Source organism: Vulpes lagopus, chromosome 2 (genome assembly GCF_018345385.1).
Source record: "Vulpes lagopus strain Blue_001 chromosome 2, ASM1834538v1, whole genome shotgun sequence".
In the NCBI taxonomy this organism is placed as follows: Eukaryota; Metazoa; Chordata; class Mammalia; order Carnivora; family Canidae; genus Vulpes; species Vulpes lagopus.
Window position 1 is genome coordinate 51,699,568 of NC_054825.1, and position 24,838 is coordinate 51,724,405.

A 24,838-nucleotide genomic window follows, 5' to 3' on the forward strand; every position below is an offset into this window, starting at 1 on the left:
AGCCCATCCCTCCCACTGATTATAACTAAAAACTCCAGACAAAACACAAAAAACAACTAAGGATTCTGAAGAAGTAGGCAGATTGTGGAGAAGGACCCAGACAGAAGTGAATTCCCCATTTTCTTTTCTCATGAGTATTCTTTTCTCATGAGTATTTTATTTCTCATGAGTATTTGCCCCAAGACCCACAGGTCCTAGTCACAGTGTGGTGTGGCAGCCCAGGCAACTGAAACCTCAAAATAAACCCTCTCGTTCCTGGACAGGGGGGCATCTGTGAGCTGGAGAGTTTGAAGGGAATCCAAAGGAAGGGGATTCCCAGATTCTGTGAATGGCCCACATGAGTGTCAGCCTAGCTCTTGAGCTACACATCACATGGGGTAAAGGTGAACTAGCAGAGACAAGGCTTACAGAACTAAACTAAGAAGTCACTGCCTACAAAAATTGAAACACAAATTGCCATCTGAACATAACTGCCTACTGTAACAAAAGCATTAGTGTCCTCCAAGAAATTATAACAGCACCTAGACCACACAGCAATAATATTCAGTATTCAAAATAAAATCCAAAATTATTTGATACATAAAGAATCAGGAAAATGTGGCCCAGTTCTCAAGGGAAAGGGAACCCAGAGATGACCCAGATGTTGGAATTATCCCGATGGAAAGTCTGAAGCAGCCATTATAACTAGATTCTCTGAGGTTAATGAAAAACACATTTGAAATAAGTGAAAAGGAAGGAATTGTCAGCCAGAAATAGAAACTATTTTTAAAAAAAAACATTTTATCTCTAAAAAATATACTCCGAAATAAACTCACTGGATGAGTTCAGTAGCAGAATGGAGATGAGAGAGGGAAGAATCCATGAACTTGAAGTTTGAGTAATAGAAATTATCCAGTTAGAAGAACAGAGAGAGAAAAGACTTTTTATAAAGATGAAGCCTCAGAGACTTGTGGGACAATATCAAAAGGAATAACATATAATTGGAGTTCCAGAAGTATTAGAGGAAAACATTGTGATAGAAAAGACATCTGAAAAAAAAATAATGGAGAAATAAGTAATAAATAAATAACTCCCCAAATTTGGTGAAGTATTTAGATTTACAGTTACAGGAGGCTCAGTAAACTATAGACAGGATAAAGCCATGGAAAACCACATCTGCACACACATAAGCAAACTGCTAAGCGACAAAGATATCCATCTGTTAATAAAATAGCTGCAAGGGGAAAAATTAAAAACATCTTGAAAACTATTAAAGGAAAATGACACATTACCTACAGAGGAATAATGATTTGAATGACCATGTATTTTTACCCCAACCATGAAGGAAAGAATACACTAGAACAACACCTTGCAAGTGTTATAAAAGACCTGTCAACCCAGAATTCAATATCCAGTGAAAATATTCTTCAGGGGGAAAGGTAAAATATAAACATTTTCAGATAAAAGAATTCCTGGCCAGCAGACCTGCTGTATAAGATATGCTAAAGGAAATTTTTCAGGCTGACAAAAATAATACCACAAAGAAAACTGGATCTGCAGGAATGAAGGAAGAACAAAACACATGGTAAATAGTTAATATAAAAGACTACTTTTTTACCTCTTAAATTCCTTAAAAGACTTAGAATTTCCCAAAATGAAAATTGCAACGTTATCTTATGGAATATTTGATATATGTGCATGTTTTACAGTGGTAATGGGATTCACTCTGCTAACATTCATTACAGTTAATGTTATTGTATACCAAGTGGTGCAATACTAACTTTAAGTAGCCTGTAAATGACTGGGTGTGCATATTATAATTCCTGGAGTATCCACTTTTAAAAATGCAGTGAGATATAGCTGAAAAGCCAATACAAATATTCAAATAATCCTAAAAATAACAACCCACACACGGGTGACTAGAAAATAAATAAGTTGTATTATCTGGGCAGTAGAATTATAGATACTTAATTTTTTTCATCATACAACAATTCATATTGACCAGATTTTCTTAATGTATTGTTGGTATAACCAGAGACACATTTAACTTAGACTTTGGTGTTCTCAAAAATGGAAACTGGAAATACATGTCTTTGAAACTTAGATTGTTATGGAAAATAATAAAATGTAAACATGCATGTACTTACAGAAGCTTACAATGCAATTCTAATGGTATCATCCTGGGCTGGGATTCGCAGGGAGGAAAATGATCAGTAAATGAAGCTTCAGACTAGCAAGGGTACCTTACCAACAGGTATCTCTACTTTGATCTAACTAAAAACGCCATCTGAGTGATTTCCGACCCATATTTGCCAAATTAGTAGCCTTTGTGAAATTGGTTATTTTCTTTTTATAGATGTTGTAATGTTGATTAACTGATCATTTGAGCGATTAGGCATTTCCTCTGCCTTAGGAGTGACATTTTAAATAATTAACTTTAAATATGAAGGAAATTAAGCGTGTAATTATGTCCTTAGGATCAAAGTTCTGATCGTACCAGTCTTTCTTCAGTGGGAGCCCAGGATTCTGAATCTACCTCTTTAACAGATGAAGATGTTTGCCATGAATTGGAAGGAGCTACTTCCTCCCAAGAGAGCACATGTGCTGCTTCAGGGAATAAGGGAATTGATTTCAGCAGAACAAGCCTGGAAAGTTCTGCCTCCTTAGAAGGTTTGTCCAGTTTGATGATACTGCATATTGTATGTGATACCTTTACTTTTTTTTCTTTGTTTTAATTTTGTAAAAGATTTGCATGGCTCCAAAGTCCAAACAAAAAGAACTAAGGTACTTTTAGAAAAGTCTACCTCACATCCCCACTCCATCCTGTTTTCTTCCTGTGCCTAGAGGTAACCATTTTTATTAATTTTGGTTTATCCTTCCATTGTTTCTTTTAAAATATGGGGATATGGGAGTGAGTGTTTTTACTACCTCCTGTTTTCTTATTCAAAAAGTAACATACTTTCCCACTTGTATTTTTCACTTAACAATATATCCTAAAGATCATTCCGTATCATCACATCACATTGTGCCTTACTCAGTTGCACAGTTGCATAGTTAATCATCTGTGAATATATCATAGTTTATTTTAATCACTTCCCTATTGATGGACATTAAGTGTCCAGTCTTTGACTATTATAAATAATGCTATGATGCATATATGTCATATTATGTTTTTGCCAGGGTATCTTTGAAAGATACAGATTCTTCCTTGAAGCAATATTGCCAGGTTGTCTTCCTCAGGGGTATACTGGTTAGCATTCCCACTGGCAGTGTATAAGAATACCTATTTCCCCACAGCCATGTCAACAAAATATTTTGGCAAAGTTTGGGACTTTTGCCACCTGATCAGTAAAGACTGTATTTCAGTTTAGTTTTCATTTATGTTTCCCTTATAAATTGAGCAACTGTTTATATGTTTAAGGACTATTTGTATTTCTTTTTCTATGGACTGTCCTTTGCCTACATTTCACTTGTTGATCCTTTTTTTTTTTAAGTTTTATTAGGTTTTTTTTTTTATATCAGGGAATTAATTCTTTGTCTCTTATATAATTGCAAGATACTTTTTCCAATTTTGTCAAGTTGTTGTGGAGTTGTTTTTTTTGTTTTGTTTTGTTTTTTTGCCACACAGAAGTTTTTAATTTTAGGTCATCAAATTTATCAGTGCTTCCCCTATTGCTTCTGGAGTTGGAGGTATTAGGAATTAGGTATTTTTCTCTGTAAAACCTATCATATTTTAGGTTTTGTGGGCCACACACCTCTTCATCACATAATTCTTTTTTATGGTTTTCTTCTTCTAACAACACTTTAAAATGTAAAAACCGTTCTTAGCTTGTGGCCATACCCAAGTAGATTTGATCCCTGATTTAGATATTTAATCCATTTGAAATTTATCCTAGGATATGGTGTGAAGAATGGATGCATTATAATATTATTTCATGTGCACCTTTGATATTTTAAAAAGCTTTTATTATGGATATTTTCAAATGTACACAGAAGTAGAAAGAATAGCATAATGAACCCGCATTTAGCCTTTACCCATTGCAACAGCTATCAGCAAATGGCCAATCTTGTTTTCTGTCCCCGTCCTGTAGACCCAACATTTTTTTTCTTGCCCACGGATTATTTTAAAGTAAATCCTAGGCAGCATATAATTTTATTCATCAGTACTTCCACATGTAGCTCTAAAATATAAGGGCTTTAATATTTTATATTGTTTAAAAAAGTGGAATTCAACCAGGTAAATTTGAAGATCTAACTGGCTTTATTAAACAGTTCTTGAATGAGGCAATATCCCATCTAGCAAGTAGAGGGGAGGTGTCAAGGAAATGTACAAAATGGAAGGCTTTTTATAGAAGAAAGGTGAGGCAAGAAAGTTATTAGCAAAAGAGAAGGATATTCCAGGCAAAGTCACTTTCCCTTAGCGAGTAGTGGGGGGGGGGGGGCAGCAGATGAAGACTACTTCATCTGCCATTGTGAGGTGGAGAGAGGGCCCATGTGGCAAGCTCCCTGGCACTGGTCAGAATATTCCTGACTTACTGGCTAAGACTATACTCTGAAGGAGATTGAAACTGCAATTAGATTAGGTGTTAAGCCCTCTTTGGGAACTCAGCCTAAGTGATGCTATTTTGGGCCAGTGGTTTTTCTTTAAAAAAAAAAAAAAAGTTTTAACATTTTTAAATTATGCATTTGATAATTTTATTTTTAATTTTATTAATATGCAATGTAATGTGTACACTTTTACATATGTAAATACATTTCAGATATTCAGAGGACACCTTAGATCGAAAACCAGAACTTTAACAATATCCAGAACCTCCTCTCCTGCCTGCATCTAGTCACTGCTCGCTTCACAGATAAACATTAGCATGGCCTGTTTGGAGCATGTACGCTGTGTATCTTTGGTGAAGCATTAATTTTTTGAGAACATAATTGTAATGCTATTATCTTTTTTTAATGTTTTAATGATATAATATTTTCTATCAAGTATTAGTTTAAATTTTCACAGTTATCTCATAAAACTTTTTTTATAGGTGGTTTGTTCAGATTGGGATCCAGACAAGGTCTCCTTGTTGCATTTGGTTGATATGTCTATTCAAACTTCCTCTTTGTTCTCTCTCTTTGTCCCCCTCTTGTCCTCCATTCATGATTAACTCATTATGCCCCCTCCTTTCTTAACATACAAGAATAATTTGTTGTGCTAAGAAATAAACCTCACAACCCAATTCATATTTATTAAAATGAATATTCTGTGCTCTAGATTAATTGGATTTAAAAGGGAGGCTGCCCACAGAAATGATTTCATTAGTCAAGCCTGATAGGAGGTCTGAGAAAGCAGTTTTGAACTAGTTTTAGGAATTACAGAAGGTTGTGGGGAACCATCCAGGAAAGCACTGCAGTTACCACCAAATGTAAGCAATTTACAGGCTGACAGAGACGTACTCCCTTTCTGTCCCTCTCAACACATCTGTGAAGCCAGCCTAGGACCAGTGGTGGTAGGTCTAGAGATACCTCTTTTTCCCATTGTCATTTATATACTAAAGCAATCAGGCCATTAGTCTAGATTAGGCTGATTGCCTCCCTATGAAAGGAGAAAGCCAGAGTGAGGTTCTTGTCTCACCCAGTTGAAGAATGAATCTCATGAACAAAGGAGAGTGAGTAAGGGGGGGGTGGGGTTGCTGTATGTAGATATGTAGAGATAAAGGAAGTTTCCAAAGGAATTTTTTTATGTTAAAGTAGACTCACAGGATCCTGAAGGTCGGCTAAGATTGCCCTTTATCCTTAGCAAAGTGTCAGTATCCAGGCAGTTGAGTCCCTAAGAGGAATGTCACTCAGCCCACCTCAACGACTTGTCACTGGGCTGCAAGTAGTAAGGAAATTTAATAATTTTTCTTCTCCCTTTGTTTCCCACATCAGTTGGTGTTTAACATGTCTTCCCGTCTTATCTGTTTCTCATGAACTGGTAGTTTATTGCATTATTTATTTTTTAACTTTACTTTATAAAAATATAAGTGTTCATTCGTAACATTTAGTAACTACTGAGGAAAAAAAAGGTATAGATTACATCCAGTCTTACTAACAAAGTACAGCCACTGTCAACAATTGATTTGACTACAGAACTCCCCTTACTTTTTATTGTTGTTGTTTTAATACCTACTAATATCCATTACTCTGAAGAATATATTTGGAAATTCTTCAAGAACAAGATTACTGTACCAGATCTTCAAAGATCCTGAGAAGACAGAGAATTACCAGTAAATCTTTTTATGATTGGGAACAAAATTAGCTATTTTATGTCTTTTAAATCTTAGAACTAAATACCATTCTTGTATTTTAAATATAGAAAAAGAGAAAAAGCAAATTACAAATAACTGAAATGCCTTATAACCTGTACCCGAAAAGTACTTCATAATAAATGCACACCCCCAGCACGTGGGAAGCTGTAGAATTATAGCACATTTCCTTAAGTTTGTGCTCAAAACAAAAATGCATGCCTTGAAAAGCATGTTTTTCATTGTTTATTTGTTGTTTTTCTTAAGTTTTGCTATTTGGAATAGAACAGTTGGACAGTTTATCAGAGAATTTATGGAAATAAAAGATTTCATGTCCTTTCTCATTAATTGTAATGGTTTTACTCTTTGTTTTTTAATAATGAACAGGATCCCTGTCAAAGTTTGCCTTACCTGGGAAATCAGAAGTGGCATCTTCCTGTAACACAAGTAATACAAATATCTTCCAGAACTATGCAATGGAGGTACGATTTTAATCCAAAGAGTATCTTCCTATACTACTTATAAAACTTACATTCTTAAGTATTCATGGTCAGGAGTAGAGTAATAAAAAGTTAAATATGTAGCATCTGAAAATTTCAGAATGTATATTGCAGCTGAATAAACTTAAAATATCCAATATTTCAGAATACTAACGTCAAACTGCATCATCTCTGTTTAAAAGCAAGTCTCTTCCTTCCTTTGGGAGATTTATCAATGTACAAAGCTTATTCCATTTTCAATTATTTCTAGTTATTTCTTTTTATCTGTATGCTCTCTTGGAATTTTTATTTCACATCTGAACCTCTTAAAAACCCAACTCTACTATGCAAGCATGCTTTTATGAGGAGATATGGAGCTGGTTTGGCATTTGTGTTCCCTTTGCCCATCATGTTTGTCATTCTTTCAGTTTGTTGTGGATATCTACTGGAAATGCTGCTGTGTCTCTTTTTCTCACAATGAAAAAATTATGCTTTTACACTTTAAAAGTTTTACGTAATTTTTTTTATAAAAATTGCTTCCAAATACATTTGTGACTGTTGTCGCTTCTTCAGGCCAATTTGCATAAAATAGATTTGCACGTAGCTGGAAAAGAAATAGTGAGCCCTGATATTATAATTGACAAAGTTTCTGATAGCTTCAGGAATTTCTATATTTTATTTATGTAATGACAGCGTTTACATTCATCTATAGCAACACCTCTTGAACTGTCTTTAGTGACAGACCAGGGTTTTGTTGCAGTTTTTAATTAATGCCCAATCTGTCGTGACTGATACTATACTAAAAAATGTCTATTGATCACAAACATATGGCAGCAATGATCAATTGCTTTAAAAGTTTCTAAGTCCACTTCTCAATTTCTTTACTAATCACAAATCAGAAAGACTTGTAGATTCACACTCGTCTGGTGACCATACCATGAGTAGCATGCAGACCCATAATACAAAATTACAAATACCTATTTTGGGTATTAGCAAATTAGTGCTTGGATTTACTTTTTCATTAATAAAACCATGGCAGGTTTTGTAGTAATTATAATGGTAAAAATGCTCATTTAAATGCAAGGTTCCCTTTCAGGTAAAGATTTTGAATTCTATTTAGCTAAATATAATATATTTTTTGTTATTGTTTATACCTTCTGAATCCTTCTTTTAGTTTTCCAGCAGATTTATGGATTGAAATAGTTTTTAACTCATTGCATCTCCAATAGGCTCACTTTATAAAGTGCTATTTTCTCCCATAGGTTCTTATCTCAAGTTGCTCTCGGTGTAGAACTTGTGATTGTCTTGTCCATGATGAGGAAATCATGGCTGGCTGGACAGCAGATGATTCAAATCTCAATACTACATGCCCGTTTTGTGGCAATCTCTTCTTGCCCTTTCTGAATATTGAAATAAGAGATTTAAGACGACCCGGAAGGTAAGGATTTGTGCTTTCTTTTACCTTCATGTTTAAGGATCATATTTCCTAGAATATCTCTTTTCTCAAAAAGCTCCTTTGATTCACATTGCAGATACTTTCTGAAGTCAAGTCCATCTACAGAAAATATGCATTTTCCATCCTCCCTTTCAAGTCAGACAAGGCAGTCTTGTATCTCAACATCAGCCTCTGGTCTTGACACGTCTGTTATCTCTGTTCAAGGGAATTTTGATCTCAATAGGTAATTATCATGTGAAACTATATTTTAACATATAGTACATGTTTCTGAAAATGACAGAAAAACCAGCTGACCATTTAAAATTTCTAGGGGTGCCTAGGTGGCTCAGTCAGTTAAGTGTCCAACCCTTGATTTCAGCTCAGGTCATGATCTCAGGGTAATGGAGCCTGCTTGGGATTCTCTCTCTCCCTCTCCTTTTGCCATGTGCTTTCTCTCTCTCTCTCTCTCTCTCTCTCTCTCTCTCTCTCTCTCAAACTTCTTTGTATCTGTATGCTCATAATCTTAAGGTTCATAATCTTAAGTTCTTACCCCTAATTAAAACAGTATTAAAATTCTCTAATAACCGGGGCACCTGGGTGGCTCAGTTGGTTAAGCGTCTGCCTTCAGCTCAGGTCATGATCCCTCAGGGTCCCAGAATTGAGCCCCACGTTAGAGCTCCTTGCTCAGCGAGGAGCTTGCTTCTCCCTCTCCCTCTGCCTGCTGCTCCCCCTGCTTGTTCTCTCTCTCTGTGTCAAGTAAATAAATAACATCTTTAAAAAATGTTTAATTTTTTAAAATTCTCTAATAATCTAAATGTATAAACAGTTATAATTTATGCCTTATGAATACAGTTTAAGTTGTATAATTCTTATATGATAATGTTTACTATGCTTTAAATGTAAAAATTCCAGGGACACCTGAGTGGCTCAGTGGGTAAACCATATGATTCTCAATCTCAGGGTCATGAATTCAAGTACCATGTTGGGCGTAGAGCCTCTTTAAAAAAAAAGTAAAAATTCCGTAGAACACTTGAAGTTCATCATGAATATCTTTCTCTTTTCTCTCTCTCTTTCGGAATTATGTCAGTACTAACTTACTTTACTTTGGAATATTTAGTAATCTGAGAAAACATTTTGAGCTGATAGAGGACTTTACAGTAACCCTAATATAAGTACATTTACACTTAAAACAAATGCAGAAACTGACTTCATTTTGGAGAAGTATCAGATACACCATATATATAGCGGGACGGGAAACATCCTATTGGTAACTGCATGTTGCAGAAAAAAATGCCTGCAGGAAACTGGGAGGCTGACATGACATGTCTAAGCCTGAGTGCTTAGACAGCACAACTGCAAATCTGTGTGGTCATAGTTTTAGCATAGCCCTTTCTCTGACTGGGTCCCACTAGCTTGTGACTCCTGAAGAAATAGGTGCCTATTTTCTCTGCTTTATCCTCTGGGATTCCTGATGTATAAAAGTTGTCCACTAAATGTTTTTAATAAATGAATAACTTTTGGATATTTAAAGTTCACTGGATAAAAGAAAATTTAACATGACTAGATTACTTAAAAATATATCCTATGGGAATAGCCTGACTAATATCTTTATTTGATTTACTTTGCTACGTATCCAGCTCTGATTCTAAAGCACTGGTCTTTCTGAATGAAATAAATCTAGACAATGATATACTTTTTTTCTTTCTTCAATGCCCAAGCAAATCTAAACTGCTGGAAAATACATGTGCCCGAACTATTCACATCCCTGCTGATAGATCAAAAACAGGTGTGTCAAAATGTCCAATATTTCCAATGGCCAGGAGTGTTAGTACTTACGGCCCCTTGGATAAGGAAGACACTGGAGGCCAGAAGCTCATTCCTACAGGCAGCCTGCCAACTACTTTACAGGGAGCTACAGTATGTATTTTGGTGTTTTTAAAAATTTGGATATTGATTATTTACATATGATTTTATTCCCCTTGCCCTATACAGCCTCATTAACTTCAATTTTATAATGATCAAGAAGAGTTTCTAGTCCAATGATAAAATTATAGTATTTTTTATTTACATGGAAATTGTGACAGGAATTTTTATATTTGATTTAATATCATCAATGTTGTATTTTCTATTTATGGTTTTTTATTTATTCAACAGGATTCTTTAGGATTAGAGTGGCACCTCCCTAGTCCAGATCCTATCACAGTTCCATATCTTAGTCCTTTAGTGGTATGGAAGGAGCTTGAAAGCTTACTGGAAAATGAAGGCGACCATGCAATAACAGTGGCAGACTTTGTGGATCATCATCCAATCGTGTTTTGGAACCTGGTGTGGTATTTTAGACGTCTCGACTTACCCAGTAACTTACCTGGATTGATTCTTTCTTCTGAGCATTGTAACAAGTATTCAAAGGTATGAAAATAGAAATTAACTAAAAGGCAGTGCTACTGTCACCATTATATTTGCATATACCAAATGACAGAAAAGTAATTTTTACGTTGTTTTTATAAAATAACCATCTGAATTATTAGATCAGTAAAATTGTTTTAGTTGCATTTACAGATAGTTTTTCTTCCTAAAGCCCTAGCCGTAAGACAAAATCAAGTTTTGTAGCCTTCTTGTAAAATTGACATAATAAAATGGTCTATTTTTTTATTGTAACCTCAAAAAGAAACTGTCAGTGACTCTTACAAGAAGAGTTTGTGATTTGGCCCCACTCATGCCTCATACCTCCTTCAAAAACAAGCCTTACACATTTTTAGGAGGATGTCTGTTGTTCCTAGTTCAGCATGTCCTACCATTCTCTTCAGTCCTTTTCTCAGTTTTTGCATAGCATTTAGATAGTTATATGTTTACTTGTATTTTTGATATATTATTATGTAGAAGTGTTTTACTTCTTCATATGTGTATCATCCCCACTAAATCTCAACATCTCTAAATTAGGAACTTTTTCTGCCTACTTGTACTCATGTCTATGATTGTGCATATGCTTTGGATTTTCAGCACATGATGAATGAATGATTAAGAGGTTTACTCAGTGAGTTATCTAGGGTGAGGTCTTGGACCGATGTAGAATGAGACTCCTGGATTCATTTTTCTGGGCACCCACAGTTATAAGCTGGTTAAGGTTAGCCCTTCATGGTACCCTTTCTTATTGATCTAAGTAATTGGTTAAAACTGCTACTTCAGAGAACATTAACTTCTCAACTCAGCTCATCTTTCTTCAGTAGAGTTAGATGCATACAAACCGGTCATTTCCTGCCCTCTTTCCTCTCTTGCACACATATATCCTAAAAAATATTTGTAAGGATCTTTATAAGATATTTACCAAACATTATCAGGTAAGAATTGTTAATAAATATGTTTGTTCTTCAATACAGATTCCTCGCCACTGTATGTCCGAAGATAGTAAATACGTTTTAATACAAATGTTATGGGACAATATGAAATTACATCAGGATCCGGGACAGCCTTTGTACATCCTCTGGAATGCCCACAGTAAGTGCTGTCATAGAATGCTGACTTGGTTTATGTAAGAGTAATCTCTACTTGCTTTAAATAGCCTGAACTAATATATAACTAACTTCTATTTTACTATCCTACTTTTTGTCTTACAGGTCAAAATCGTACTCTTTTGTTTGAGAGTGAGTGTTAAGTTTGATGTTTTTAGTACTATCTTCCATGGAGGCCAAGGGATTTTTTGGTTTTTTGGTTTTGTGTTTTGAGTGATGCTACATATGTGCTGGAGGGGTTATGTTTCATGGAGTTCGCTTTTAGCACATTGCTTGTCCCAGTTTTTTCTTTTTACATATTTGTTTGTTTCCATCCCAGGCTGCTGATTTAGAATTTCCTCCAGGGGCTGTATTAAGGAAAACGCATTTTTAGAATTTGTCTGTTTGAGGCCACAGAAAGCTTTAGGCCTATTTTCATCATTATGTGTCCTTCTGTTCCCTTTTTTTTTTTTTCTTTCTCATTCTTAGATTTCTATTCCTTTATCTACTGCCCTTAATTTGTTTTTAGTGCTTTGTAACTTCTTTAATAACTATCAATTGCTGCTTAGTTACATTGTCCTTTATATAGAATACGTTTTCCTTCATCTGCTCTTTGGTCTTTTACAGCCCAAAAGTATCCAATGGTCCATTTATTGCAAAAGGGTGATAATTCATTTAACCAGGAACTGTTGAAAAATATGGTAAAAAGCATTAAAATGAATGATGTCTATGGACCAATGAGTCAAATTTTAGAGACACTGAATAAATGTCCTCACTTTAAAAGACAGAGGTAAGTGTGTCTTAAATGAAAATAATGTTCCTCTAAAAAGTTTCATATTATTGGCTTAGTAATGTGTTTTATTATCTCATACTTATATTAGTATAAATATTTTTGTGCAGAACGTAGAGACCATATGAATAGTAATATCTTCACTCCTTTTTCTCCCCTAGGAGTTTATATAGAGAAATACTATTTCTCTCACTTGTGGCACTGGGAAGAGAAAACATTGATATAGGTAATTCAGCATAACATCTAACAAGTAGAGTTTATATATCATAGTATCATTTTAAAAGTATTTTAATATTGGTAGTCTTTATTATTATTTTAGTATTATTTTAATATTAAACAATATTAATATATTCTGATTCTTTGACTTCTTTAATAGATACTTTGGTCATTGTTAGTAATAGTAATGATAAATGATAAAAGCTAACATTTTTTGAGGACCTGCTATGTACCTAACACTGAAGCAGGTACTTTCCATGTATTCTCTCTGATAATTCTCCCAAAAGTCCTATGAAACTGGGACTGCTGTTGTTTCAGAAGGGATGTAAAGTGGCTAGATATCTATTTCATAGGCCCCAAACTTTTTTGATTGATCATCTTCTTCTCTCAGTAATTGTGCCTGGCTCCCTTTAAGTTTCCACTTATGGGTCTCAGGAAAGGACAGAAATAGTCCCCAGTAGATAAAAAAAGAAGGGGGTGGCTATCAGGCATTGAGAGACTGGAGCAGAGTTTTGACATTTTGTCTGGGAAGTTATAATGTAAATAAGTTAATGAAAGTCATAATGATATATGTAAGTCCTCTGACTTGAGTGGTATCTGACTTGGGTGCCCTGCTTAAGTAAACCTTCCAATTAAAGAGTAGATGTGTAATCGGCCATACTTTATAGGTGATTGTATACTATCTTAAAAACATATCCAGTTATTTAGTGTTGGTTAATACTGGTTGGCTTTTTTTTTTTTAAGATTCATTTACTTATTTGAGTGGTGTGTGTGTCTCTGTGCGCGCGCGTGCACGCGTGTGCATGGAGGAGCAGAGGAAGAGGGAGAGGGAGAGAAGCAGATTCCCCACTGAGCATGCAGCAGGACACAGGGCTTGATCCCAGGACCCTGAGATCATGACTGAACAGAAACCAAGAGTTAAATCCTCAACCAACTGATCCACCCAGGCGCCTCTCAAAATGATGATAATATACAAGAAGCTTATGCCCTATTACAGGTTGCTCAGCCAGACCATATGGAACATGAATAGAGAACAGGGGCATTCCCTGTGGTGCTAGCTTCCCAACAAGTTCACTAAAGGATGGGAAAGAGTAGGAGTTAGTGGATGAAGTAGAGGCCTTAGAGCAGCCATCCCCAACTGGGTATCTCAGGGCAGTATCAGTCACCTTCTCACCAAATATGACCTGTGTCAGTCTTGATGCCAAGAGAGAGCTTGTAGAATCCAGGAGCAATGATATGTGTGGGTGAGATGGCAAGCATCTTACAGAATGAAACTACTAGATAAAGGTAAATAGATAAAAGGTAATAATTTTTATGTATTCATTATCTAAAGCGATTAACCTTTTCTTAGCACATTCTATAGAAAAGTCAAATTTAGCTAAAGTTTAAATTTCCTGACCCACTAAAATGATGCTGTGAGAGGGAAAGTGTAAAAAGGCTTTTATCTCAACAATCCATCATTTACTTTGCTGTAGCCAAAACAAGCATTATATGATCCCTGCAGTGGTGCTGTTAAATTTCCTTATCCTTGCACCCCTTCCCCAACCAGAGCCAAATTTAAAAATATGCTTCCTTCCTGACCCTAACCCCCATGGAAAATTTTATTCCTCCTCTATTAGATCTGCTTGGAGATTATTATATAGGTACTTTTACTAGTACCTTAAAGGAATTTACCATTTCATGAGTTCAAGGTCTCTTTTCCCCTGACTCTCTGTGATGACAGACCTGATAGTAACTTCCTTTGCCAGTTCTTTGAAGGTTTCTGGAAGTATCTGAGTTCTTATGGCTTGTCCTTTATGATTTTCTCTGGGTGCAGAACTCTTCATGGTCTATACATATGTTGGGTATCCCTCAAAAAACTATCACTTTCTGTGTAGACTCAGAATTGATGCCCAAAGAGAATTTAGAAATCCAAGAGGAAGGATCAGAGACTAGAGCAATAATGGGAGGAGAAAAGCAAATATGATACCAAATATAAATGAGAAAATAATTGATATTAGAATGGACTAATGGAGGGGGAACCTAGATGTTAAAGGGTTAACTTTTGGAGGCTTCTGCTGAGAGGCAGACTGAACTATGCAGAGAAGGTACCTAAAGTGCTTTGTGACCAGGAAAGAGTGTGGAGAATGAGTTTGAAGAAGCAGCCAGGAACTAGTTCATGCAGTCTTATAGGCGCTGCCATGTATTTTGGACAGAATACTCAGTGTAGTGGGAAATACCTGGGGTTTTTTAACCAGGAGAGAGACATGATCCAATATATATTTTACCAGAATCTCTAATCTATGGAGAACAAATTGTGTCCAGACCCAACAAATAGTGAAAAGGGCAGTTAAGAAGCTAATGCAAGAGTACAAGTGGTTTCGGTGTGATATTTTACACAAAACCAACATTTAAAGGAAAAAGAGGGGCTCTTGGGGTGGTTGGGTGGGAAAAGCCTGTGATTCTTGATCTTGGGAGTCATGAATTCAAGCTTCCACATTGGGTGTAGAGATTACAAAAAAATAAGTAAATAAGTAAACTTTTAAAAATAAAGGAGAGACTGATTTGTAAAAAAAAAAAAAAAAAGTAAGACCCAGGGAAATATAACCAGGGAACATTGTACTCAGAAGGTACATTGAGTCATAGATTTCCTTGTTAAAAAAAAAAAAGTGGAAAAATCTGGACAAATTCCAATAAAAAAGGTAAAATTTACTTAGAATTAAGGACTATTTGATGGAGAAAGCTAACAAAAGCGTAACTGTGTTTAACCTATAATTTTTTTGTAAGTAAATACTGTATGAATGGGTTGAGATGCCCTTTCCATTCAAAAGAGGAAAAGAATGAGGTGCCTGGGTGGCTCAGTCAGTTGAGCATCTGTCTTCAGCTCAGGTCATGATTTCAGGGTCCTGGGACCAAGCCCTACATCAGGCTTCCTGCTCAGTGGAGAATCTGCTTCTCCCTCTCCCCTCTGCAGCTCCCCCTGCGTGTTCTCTCTCTCTCTCTCTCTCTCTCTCTCTCTCTCAAATCTTAAAAAAAAAAAAACTGAATGGGTTCAAGTTGCAACTAGGGGGATTTGAGCAGAATGTTGTAAATATTTGTGCCTTTTTGGTTTGGGAGTTTTGTTTCATTTAGACAGAGAGAGAGAGCACACGTATATATATGAAAGGGCAGCAGAGCAGAGGGAGAGAGAGCATCTTAAGCAGGCTCCATGCTCGGTGCAGAGATGGACACGGGGCTCGATCTCACGACCCTAGGTTATGACCTGAGCTGAAATCAAGTCAGACACTTAACAGACTCAGCCACTAAATGATTAACTGGAAAATTAATCATCTAGGAACTTACATGTAAATACCTACATAACCTTCTACCTTACAAAACAGAAAAAGAGCAAACTAAACCCAAAGCAAGCAGAAGAAAGGAAGCAATAAGTATTACAGCAGAAATAAATGAAATAGAGAAAAAACAGGAAAAAAATTTTTGAAGAGAAACTCCTCAAAATCAAAATTGGTTCTTTGAAAAGATCAATGAAATTGACCTTTAGTAAGAGAAAAAAAAAGATTCAAATTAATGAAATCAGGAATAAAAGAGGGTATACTCCTACTGCCCTTCCAGATATAAAAAGAATTATAAGAGAGTACAATAATTATATGACAATAAATTCAGTAACTCAGAAGAGATAGGCAAATTTCTACAAAGACAGAAACTATAAAACTGATTCTAGAATAGAAAACCTTAAAAGAGCTATAACAAATAAATAGATTGAGTCAATAATCAAAAACTTCCCAGAAAGAAAAACAAAACAAAACAAAACCCCAAAACTTCCCAGAAAGAAAAACCAGGACCAGATGGTGAATTCTATCAAATGTTTAAGGATTAACACCAATTGTGATGGACTTCATGTTTGTGCCCTATCTCTAATATGTTAAAGCCCTAATTTGGAGATAGGGGCCTGGGAAATTAATAACATCATTTGGTTGGAGCCCCCAGAATGGGATTAATATGGATTGAAGACTTAAATGTGAGATCTGAAACTATAAAACTCTTAGGAGAAAAGAACAAAAATCTGTTATGATATTGGATTTGGTATTGATTTCTTGGATGTGACACCATAGGTGCAAACAACAAAAGAAAAAATTAAAAAATTGGACTTAACAAAAATTTAAATTTTTTGCATCAAAAGGTGATATCAGCAGTGTAAAAAGGCAACCCACAGAGTAGAAGAAAATACTTGCAAGTTGTATATCTGGTTAAGGGATTAATATCCAGAATAGATTTTTTTAAACTTCTAAAACTTAACAAAAAAAAAGCCAATTCAAAATGGGCAAAGAACTTGAATAGACATTTCTCCAGAGAAGATATACAAATGGCCAATAAGCACATGAAAAGATGCTCAACATCACTAATTATTAAGGAAATGCAAATCAAAACTATATTGTGGTTCCACTTCACACCATGAGGCTGGCTCCAATGGAAAAAAAAATAACAAGTATTTGTAAGGATATAGAAAATTGGAACCCTTGTACATTATTATTGAGAATGTCAAATGGTACAGCTGCTCTGGAAAACCATATGGCAATTCCCTTAAAAAGTTAAAAATAGGGGGTGCCTGGGTGACTCGGTTAAGTGTCTGCCTTCTGTTCGGGTTGTGATCCCAGGGTCCTAGGATCAAGCCCCATGTCAGTCAGGTTCCTTGGTCAGTGGGGAGCCTGCTTTTCCCTCTCCCTCTGCCTGCTGCTCCTCCTGCTTGTGCTCGCTCTCTCTATATATATCAAATGAATATATACAGTCTTTTTTTTTAAGATTTTATTTATTTACTCATGAGAAACACAGAGACAGAGAGAGGCAGAGACTCAGGCAGAGGGAGAAGCAGGCTCCATGCAGGGAGCCCGATGGGGGACTCAATCCCAGAACTCCAGGATCACACCCTAAGCCGAAGGCAGACGCTTAACTGCTGAGCCACCCAGGTGTCCCTACATACAGTCTTTAAAGAAAAACAGAATTTGGAAGAGATATTTGTACATCAGTGTTTACAGCAGCGTTATTCATAATAGCTAAAATGTGGAAACAATCCAAGTGTTCATTGAAGGATGAGTGAACAAGCAAAATGTGCTCTTATACATACAGTGAAATATTATTCTGCCTTAAAAAAGAAGGAACTTCTGGCATATACTACAACATGGATGAACCTTAAGAACATTAGGTTAAGTGAAATAAGCCAATCACAAAAAGACAAATACTGTAGGATTCCACTTAAGAGGCACTTAATAGTTAAAATCACAGAGTCAGAAATAGAATGGTGGTTGATGAGGTGGTGGAGGGTAGAATGGAGAATTATTGTTTAATGTTTAATGTATAAGATTTCAGTTTTGTATGAGGAAAGGAGTTATGGATGGTGGTGATGGTTGCACATTATGAAGGTCTGTAATGCCAACGAACTATAAAATTGGGTAGGATGATAATTTTTATATGTATTTTACCACAACTTTAAAACTTGGGAAAAAAGAATCTTAAAAAGATATCTTACAACTTTAAATTTCAATGGTCTTTATAATCTAGCTCTAAAATGCTAAGGATTGGGACTCCAGGTGGCTCAGTGGTTGGGTGTCTGCCTTCGACTCAGGGCGTCATCCCAGAGTCCCAGGATCGAGGTCCACATTGGGCTCCCTGCGTGGAGCGTGCTTCTCCCTCTGCCTGAGTCTCTTCCTCTCTCTCTCTCTGTCTGCCATGAATAAATAGATGAATAAAATCCTAATAAATAAAATAAAATGCTAAGGATTTTAAGGTCCCTGTTTGAGCTCTGAACTTCTGTAGTCATTTAGTTGGCAGAAACGACCTAGAGATTGTTTCTTGGCCTCTGATTTTATAGTTCTGTAATATTACAAAAACTTGATTGTTGTTAATATCGAGTATAAATTGCTGAATGCCCTTCTTTCCTTATGAACTTCTGCAGATGCATTTGATAAAGAATACAAGATGGCATACGATCGTCTCACACCTAGTCAAGTCAAGAGTACACACAACTGTGATAGACCACCAAGTACAGGGGTGATGGAATGTCGAAAAACCTTTGGAGAACCTTATCTTTAAAATACGCACGTGTGTGTATATTTTCAATATGTATTGTATAGTCCATGTATAAAATAACACTTAAAGACCCTAAACTCTTTTTCTTCAATTTTTGAAAATGCATTTGTAAATGGTTCAAAAGTCCAGATAGTGTATGTACAGAATGTTTTCAAAAGAGAAGAGTGACAAGTGAGGAAAGAGCCATTTTGTTTCCCATTTCTTTTTTTTTTTTCTTCTTCCATAACAAGTAATTAAGTATTTTTGTGACAAGGAAATCTCTGAACAAAATTACTTCTCAAATAAGACAGTAGTTTCATGGTTTCTCTCGGAAGAGACACACTGAAAAATCGTGTATGGAACTTAAACAAATGTAAGATCAAAGTATTTCCTGTTTTCATAGACTATTCAAATGTTTTGACCATGAAGTTGTATTATACATATTTTAAATTGTTTATAGTAAGTTGATATTTTTTTAATTTTTAAACAATATAACAAACAAAATGAACTTAAACTTATGAAGCAAGCAGTTAAGTGCTTATTTTCCTTGTCTGCTGCTATTTGAAGTAATTAGTTCAGCTGCAGATCTCTATATGTATATCTATCAATCTCTATATATATATTTTTTATTACTTGGGGGAATGATTCAAATGTCAGTGCTAGTGTCAGTGTTGTGCTAGGATTGCATGTTAGTACCACTGAGCCTGACTGCAGTGAATGAATGAAAGCAAAGGTGTGCACTGCCCAGACTGACTCATTGAGCCTTGTGGGAGGAGAGCTGGAGAGGTTCCAAGTCTGCTTCTGCAAAATCAGGTTCAATATACTACGATTTGAAAATTTTCTCTATCACCAACAGATGCATACAGTACACAGGGATAGCTTACAAAGCCAAATATCAATTTAAATTTTAATATTCTACATGAACATTTACTTTGGAAAATATGTCAAACAACTTATTCCAAATTTTACCCTTATTTTAATATCTAAAATATTGGGTATGATGCAGGTTGTGTCATATTTATCTGGAATATGACCTACCAGAGTATTGTTATTATATATATATAATATATATACATATATATAAATATTCAAAATATTTTTTCAAAAGTAGAAAAATTATAACTCTCAAAGTACAGCCAGATAGAATTTCCCATATTGAGGAACATGGCTTTTTCAGTAAGCCTTCAGAATCTGAAGTTTATGGAATCTAAAACCCAGAAATATCCAGAAATCAGACAATAAATTGAATGTTTAAGTACCAAGAGTATTAAAGAGACTCTAAAAAAATATTTTTAGTCCCCTTATTTCAAAAATCAGTTTTCTTTGGGTAATTTCTGATAAAAAGTATTCTTTGGCTATTAGAATTATTTATAGATTGTCAATATGTGTGTGTGCATGGTTGCACACATTGTCATGAATGAATTCTCTAGACAATTTCAAAGAAGAAGGAAAGGGATGGTTCCAAATTTGGTGTGTAAAGCCAGTAGAGTCCAGGACACTTGTACTGGGGATATCTGAGACTTCGAATCAATTTAGCTACAGAAAAACTACCTTTTAAGTTTACACCATTAGTGAATAGCATCAAGCTGACACATTTCACAGCTTTCTACCTGGGGAAGTAATGGGGAGAGTTTACAAAAGTGAAATTTGGGTTTGTGTTATTTTGGAGCTGAACTTGCCTACTTGAAAAATCTGGTGCTATGCACATATATATGCCTTTCCTTTGTAAATACAACTCCAGTCTTCTCCTTTATTATTCATATCCAAGTTTCACAGTCTAATGGAGTCTTTTGTTCCCTAAATCACTTGAAAATTGTCAAATGAGACTTTGGCATTGGCAACAAATATCCTTCCAAATAGGGTTCTGGGGTTCTATTTTGTTTTTTTTGTTGTTGTGTGTTTTCTTCCCTTATAAGAACAGCTTTCACTGCTTGTGTTTAACACAAAATATATGTAAGAATTATAGTTGTTTTATTTCAAATATCTGACCAAGAAAAGTGAGGTAAAGCCTATTCTTTATGGTTCAAACTCATATGGAAAAGTGAGTTTAATTTTTATCTCCTCCCTCACACACATACAAAGTTTTGTTTCTGCTTTTTGTTGGGTTTTATTTCCCCTACTTTAAATCCCCAGGGAATATTATTTGTACAAATTTAGTGTTTAAAAATAAAACCGAAAACATGAATAGAAAGTGGTAAGCCCTGCTAGAAAGAAAATTAAAATCTAGATCATCCTTTAAAATAATTCTATACAAACTTTTCTTCAATTTTCTCTCTGTTGAGGATACATTTTGAAGAATCATGGCCAATTGTGTTGGAGAGAAATACATTTTTGCTACATTATGTGTCTCTTGTTTTCTTACTCTTAGTTTTGTTTATACATTTAATAGTTGAAAATAAACCATGCTGTGTCCTGGTATAACTTGTTTACTACTTCCTCCCATGGAGTTTTGAATATCATACATTTGTATTTTGTATTTTAATATTCAGCTTTTCCTCCTACTGCCAGATGGGAGAATTCTGCAGTCTATTCATATTCTGATTTTTGTCTTTTCCGTTCCCTGATATTTTGGGGGAACAAGGGTGCTTTAAAACTCTAAAACTACCAGTTTATTTTATTTAAGTTTTTCTTATATGTTTTTACATTTTTGTATGTAGAGAAATGGCCCCAGAAAATGTTGGTTCAGCATTTTAGGTGATAAATACTTATTTTACTTTATGCTGGTAATTACTATGATACTTTAGTGCAACTCGCAAGTGTTAGCCTGGTGTATGTACAGAGAAGGCGGTTATATTGTATTTCTAAATGCTGTTGTAAGCATATGGTTAGAAGATAGCAGTTTGTATGGTAATGTGAGATGGCCCGGTTTTATTTTGATTTTTCCTACTAGAACTTGAAAGCTGCTATTAGGCACTTCATTTCAAAGCAGAAAGGGAAAGGACGGGCTGCCTCTTTAGGGGAGAGCCCTGGGTCCCCTTGGGCGCTAGAGCTAGCCTGCTTTGCCCTTCCTGTTTGAGACTAAGTTTTCTTTCAGAATTGCATTCACTGGCAGCTGCATACCAGTTTACCTTAATATTCTCAGACGTATTCTCTTCTTATCCCTTTATACTGGCCTCTTCCTCTGGCTTCAAAGCAAGTACATCTTCTGGCTTAATTATTTTTGTTTACAAAAATTAGCAGGCACAAATTAATATAAGAATTTGTCTCTTACACAAAAAGCCTGTGTGCATGTGCTTATTCTCCCAAGATGGTAGCAGACTCTACTGATGAAGTCTCTATGGCCTTTCTACAGTTGCTGTCATTTGCATGGCTCCCTCCTTTTGTCTGTATAGATTTTTTTCAGACGTTGTCCTGTGATAAAACCCCTGGAGCAACTGACAGAATTTTCTGTAAAGGAAATTTTTCAGGTTTTGCCTGCTTATCACACTGAAGGGCCTGAAGACCAAAGATGGGCCTTAGGCTATGAAGGTAGCCTTAGGCCAGGGTGTCCTGCTCAGCTCTAGTGACCCCTACTCTCCCCCCCCCCACCCCCCCCAACTCCCCCCACCCCCCCGGTAGAGACAGCCCTGATCTTAAGTCCTCTCTGCACCTTCCATAATGGCCAGTCCCAAAACATATTGCACTTGGAGGATTGGGAGGGGACTCTCCCACAAAAAAGGATCCCAAGGGTATTCTTTGTCAAGGAAGGCCAGCCTGTTCTTCAAATGTATCTACCAGTCTGTGCCCTCAATACTACATTCCAGTTCCTGCTCCCTTAGGTATTCAATCTTTAAATAAAGGTAATTATGTTATAGACAGTGTCATAAAAGGCCAAGCCTATAATTTTGATAAAAAATATTTCTAGATCTATTGATGGAAGCAACCATTTAACCATGTAAACATTTAAACAGAATATCACTTTTCAAAAATTTGGAAGGAATCTTTTTTTTTTTTTTTTCAGTTCTATATAGAAGAACCTTAACCCATTAAATCAGGAAGACGTTCACATTTTTAGAAATTTGACCCAAATCCATTACCAGGATCATCAAGGAAAATATGACTGAGGGAGAGATGAAACCATCATTTGTGCAGCCACTGTCCACCAACTGAGATATCCAGCGGGACAGTTCAGGCATCCTAGGCTGAATGAGTGACCCAGGATTTGTCCCATGTGACTAGATAGGTCACTTCGCTTATCAAATGAGAGAACCATCTCACCATTATCTTGACATTTTTAGATGATTCTTCACCCTACAACAGCACAATTTTAATAAGTTATAGATTTATAAACCTATAACAAAAAAATTTCATTTCCAAGCATAACAAATTTGTTACATATGTAACAAAAGTTACATAGTTTTCCATCTCCCTGAAGCCTCCTTTCTCCCTCCCACCCCAGTGACTTCTTACTCATCCATCAAGACCCAGCTTTCATTTCACTTGACTCTTTGTGTAACAGTGTTAAGTGATCAGACCTTCCTCTCTAAGGAAAGCAAAATGCCAGACATCCAGCAAACTGATGGGAATAGGTAGGATGTTAGATCCTTAGAGTTGACCTTAATCATGAAATGGCTGTCCAGCACTTTCTTGTGACAAAATGTTTCACTGTCCAGTACTCCTCATCAGTCATTCTGGGGAAAAGCCTCAGATCCCAGGCTATCAGGCAACGTCCCTGAGGCTAGATGGAATTGGCTGCAGATGCCCAGAGTTTGGCATTGGGGTCGCCCTTCTGTCTCATTCCCTCCTCCTCTTCTTGGACCATGCCATATGGAGACCAGGTAACACAGCAGCAGCAATGAGGATAACTAAGAATATGGAATGTGAACGTGATCCATAGTCTTCTTGAGCATTCTGACCAAGTGACCTAAAGGTGTAGATGAACTCATCCATGTTTGGAAAATAAAATACCATTGGGACTCACAATTTATTGAAATTTAATAAAAGTCATTTCCAAAGAATGTGAATCCTGGGGCAGGGAGATCATTAATTAATCAGCCCATCATAAGAGATGGATTATGGACTAAAGTATTTTGAACATAGCCCTTCAACACCAAAATGTTTGATTTGACTTTTTTTTACATCACATCTGTCCTGCTATCTAGTCTTCAATGAGTCCTCTCGTGTTTGTAATTAAAGCCATATTCACCATCATAATCTATAGTCACCTGAGCTCCTTTTGCTCTGAAACCAGACATAGCACTATTTAATTTCTAATATGTCCCTAAACTCAATGCTAGTATAAGCAGCAAGCTGTGGTATTTAATATACAAGCACTTCAAATTGCATATATAATATTTAAATAACCACACAATTTTTTAAAACACAGAAGTCTTTTACACTAGCTATTGGAAGCAGTGATAACTCTTTCTCACCATGTTGTCATCATGTTAAGAATTTTTGGAATTTCGGGACACCTGAGTGGCTCAGTGGTTGAGCATCTGCCTTTGGCTCAGGGTGTGATCCCAAGGTCCCGGGATCGAGTTCCACATCGGGCTCCCTGCATGGAGCCTGCCCCTCCTTCTGCCTCTCTCTGTGTGTTCCTCATGAATAAATAAAATATTAAAAAAAAAAAGAATTTGGAATTTCTCCTTTGTAACTTCCTGGAGATCCACTTATAAGCCACACAGGAAATCAGTCTTCTTGCTTTATAATCCTATCTAGGTTGACACACAAGAATAGCATTACCCCACTGGATCTCTTACTCTATAAACCAGATTTAGTGCTACTGATTTTGGATTCTTTTTAAAATTACTCCTTTTCTTACTAGTAGCAGCTGTCACTGTTAGGTGAGAAGATGCTGGAGAAGCCAGGGCAGCTTTGTATGACTGTTTAATCCCTTACGGTGACAGCTTGATGGAGACAACACTAACTTGGATTTTCTAGTAAGTACATATGTTTAAATAGACCTTATTTCCTTCCCTAATATCTCCTTCACTTCCAATTCAAGGGCGATTATAAGTTTTAATTTCTTGGGCTACTTTTTTAATTTCAGTTTTCAGAAATGCAGCTATAAGAACTAAGGTAGTCCTTTTAAACTATAAAATATTGGTACACATTTTACTGGACTACAGTGTGTAATGATAATTGATTCCTGTTATACTTTTTTTTTTCTATAGTCTTAGCTCCTTAAACCCACAGATAACTGGACCTGTAATGTTTAC

At 35.9% G+C, this 24,838-nt stretch overlaps 1 protein-coding gene across 6 annotated transcripts in view; it reads left to right on the top strand.

Moving 5' to 3' along the window:
* DENND4A (DENN domain containing 4A) overlaps positions 1 to 21,113 on the top strand; it is a 123,946-nt gene extending 102,833 nt beyond the window's left edge. For 3 of the 6 annotated variants that reach the window (XM_041743545.1, XM_041743547.1, XM_041743550.1), the window contains 11 exons: positions 2,457 to 2,649; positions 6,636 to 6,730; positions 7,990 to 8,165; positions 8,260 to 8,406; positions 9,881 to 10,079; positions 10,317 to 10,571; positions 11,540 to 11,657; positions 11,777 to 11,803; positions 12,278 to 12,440; positions 12,602 to 12,666; positions 18,586 to 21,113. In XM_041743545.1, the coding sequence (XP_041599479.1) occupies positions 2,457 to 2,649; positions 6,636 to 6,730; positions 7,990 to 8,165; positions 8,260 to 8,406; positions 9,881 to 10,079; positions 10,317 to 10,571; positions 11,540 to 11,657; positions 11,777 to 11,803; positions 12,278 to 12,440; positions 12,602 to 12,666; positions 18,586 to 18,722 (1,575 nt within the window). In that variant the 3' untranslated portion in view covers positions 18,723 to 21,113. The remainder of the gene's footprint in view (positions 1 to 2,456; positions 2,650 to 6,635; positions 6,731 to 7,989; positions 8,166 to 8,259; positions 8,407 to 9,880; positions 10,080 to 10,316; positions 10,572 to 11,539; positions 11,658 to 11,776; positions 11,804 to 12,277; positions 12,441 to 12,601; positions 12,667 to 18,585) is intronic. The other 3 variants (XM_041743548.1, XM_041743549.1, XM_041743551.1) reach the window with 1 other exon arrangement.
* Positions 21,114 to 24,838: the final 3,725 nt, after the last annotated feature.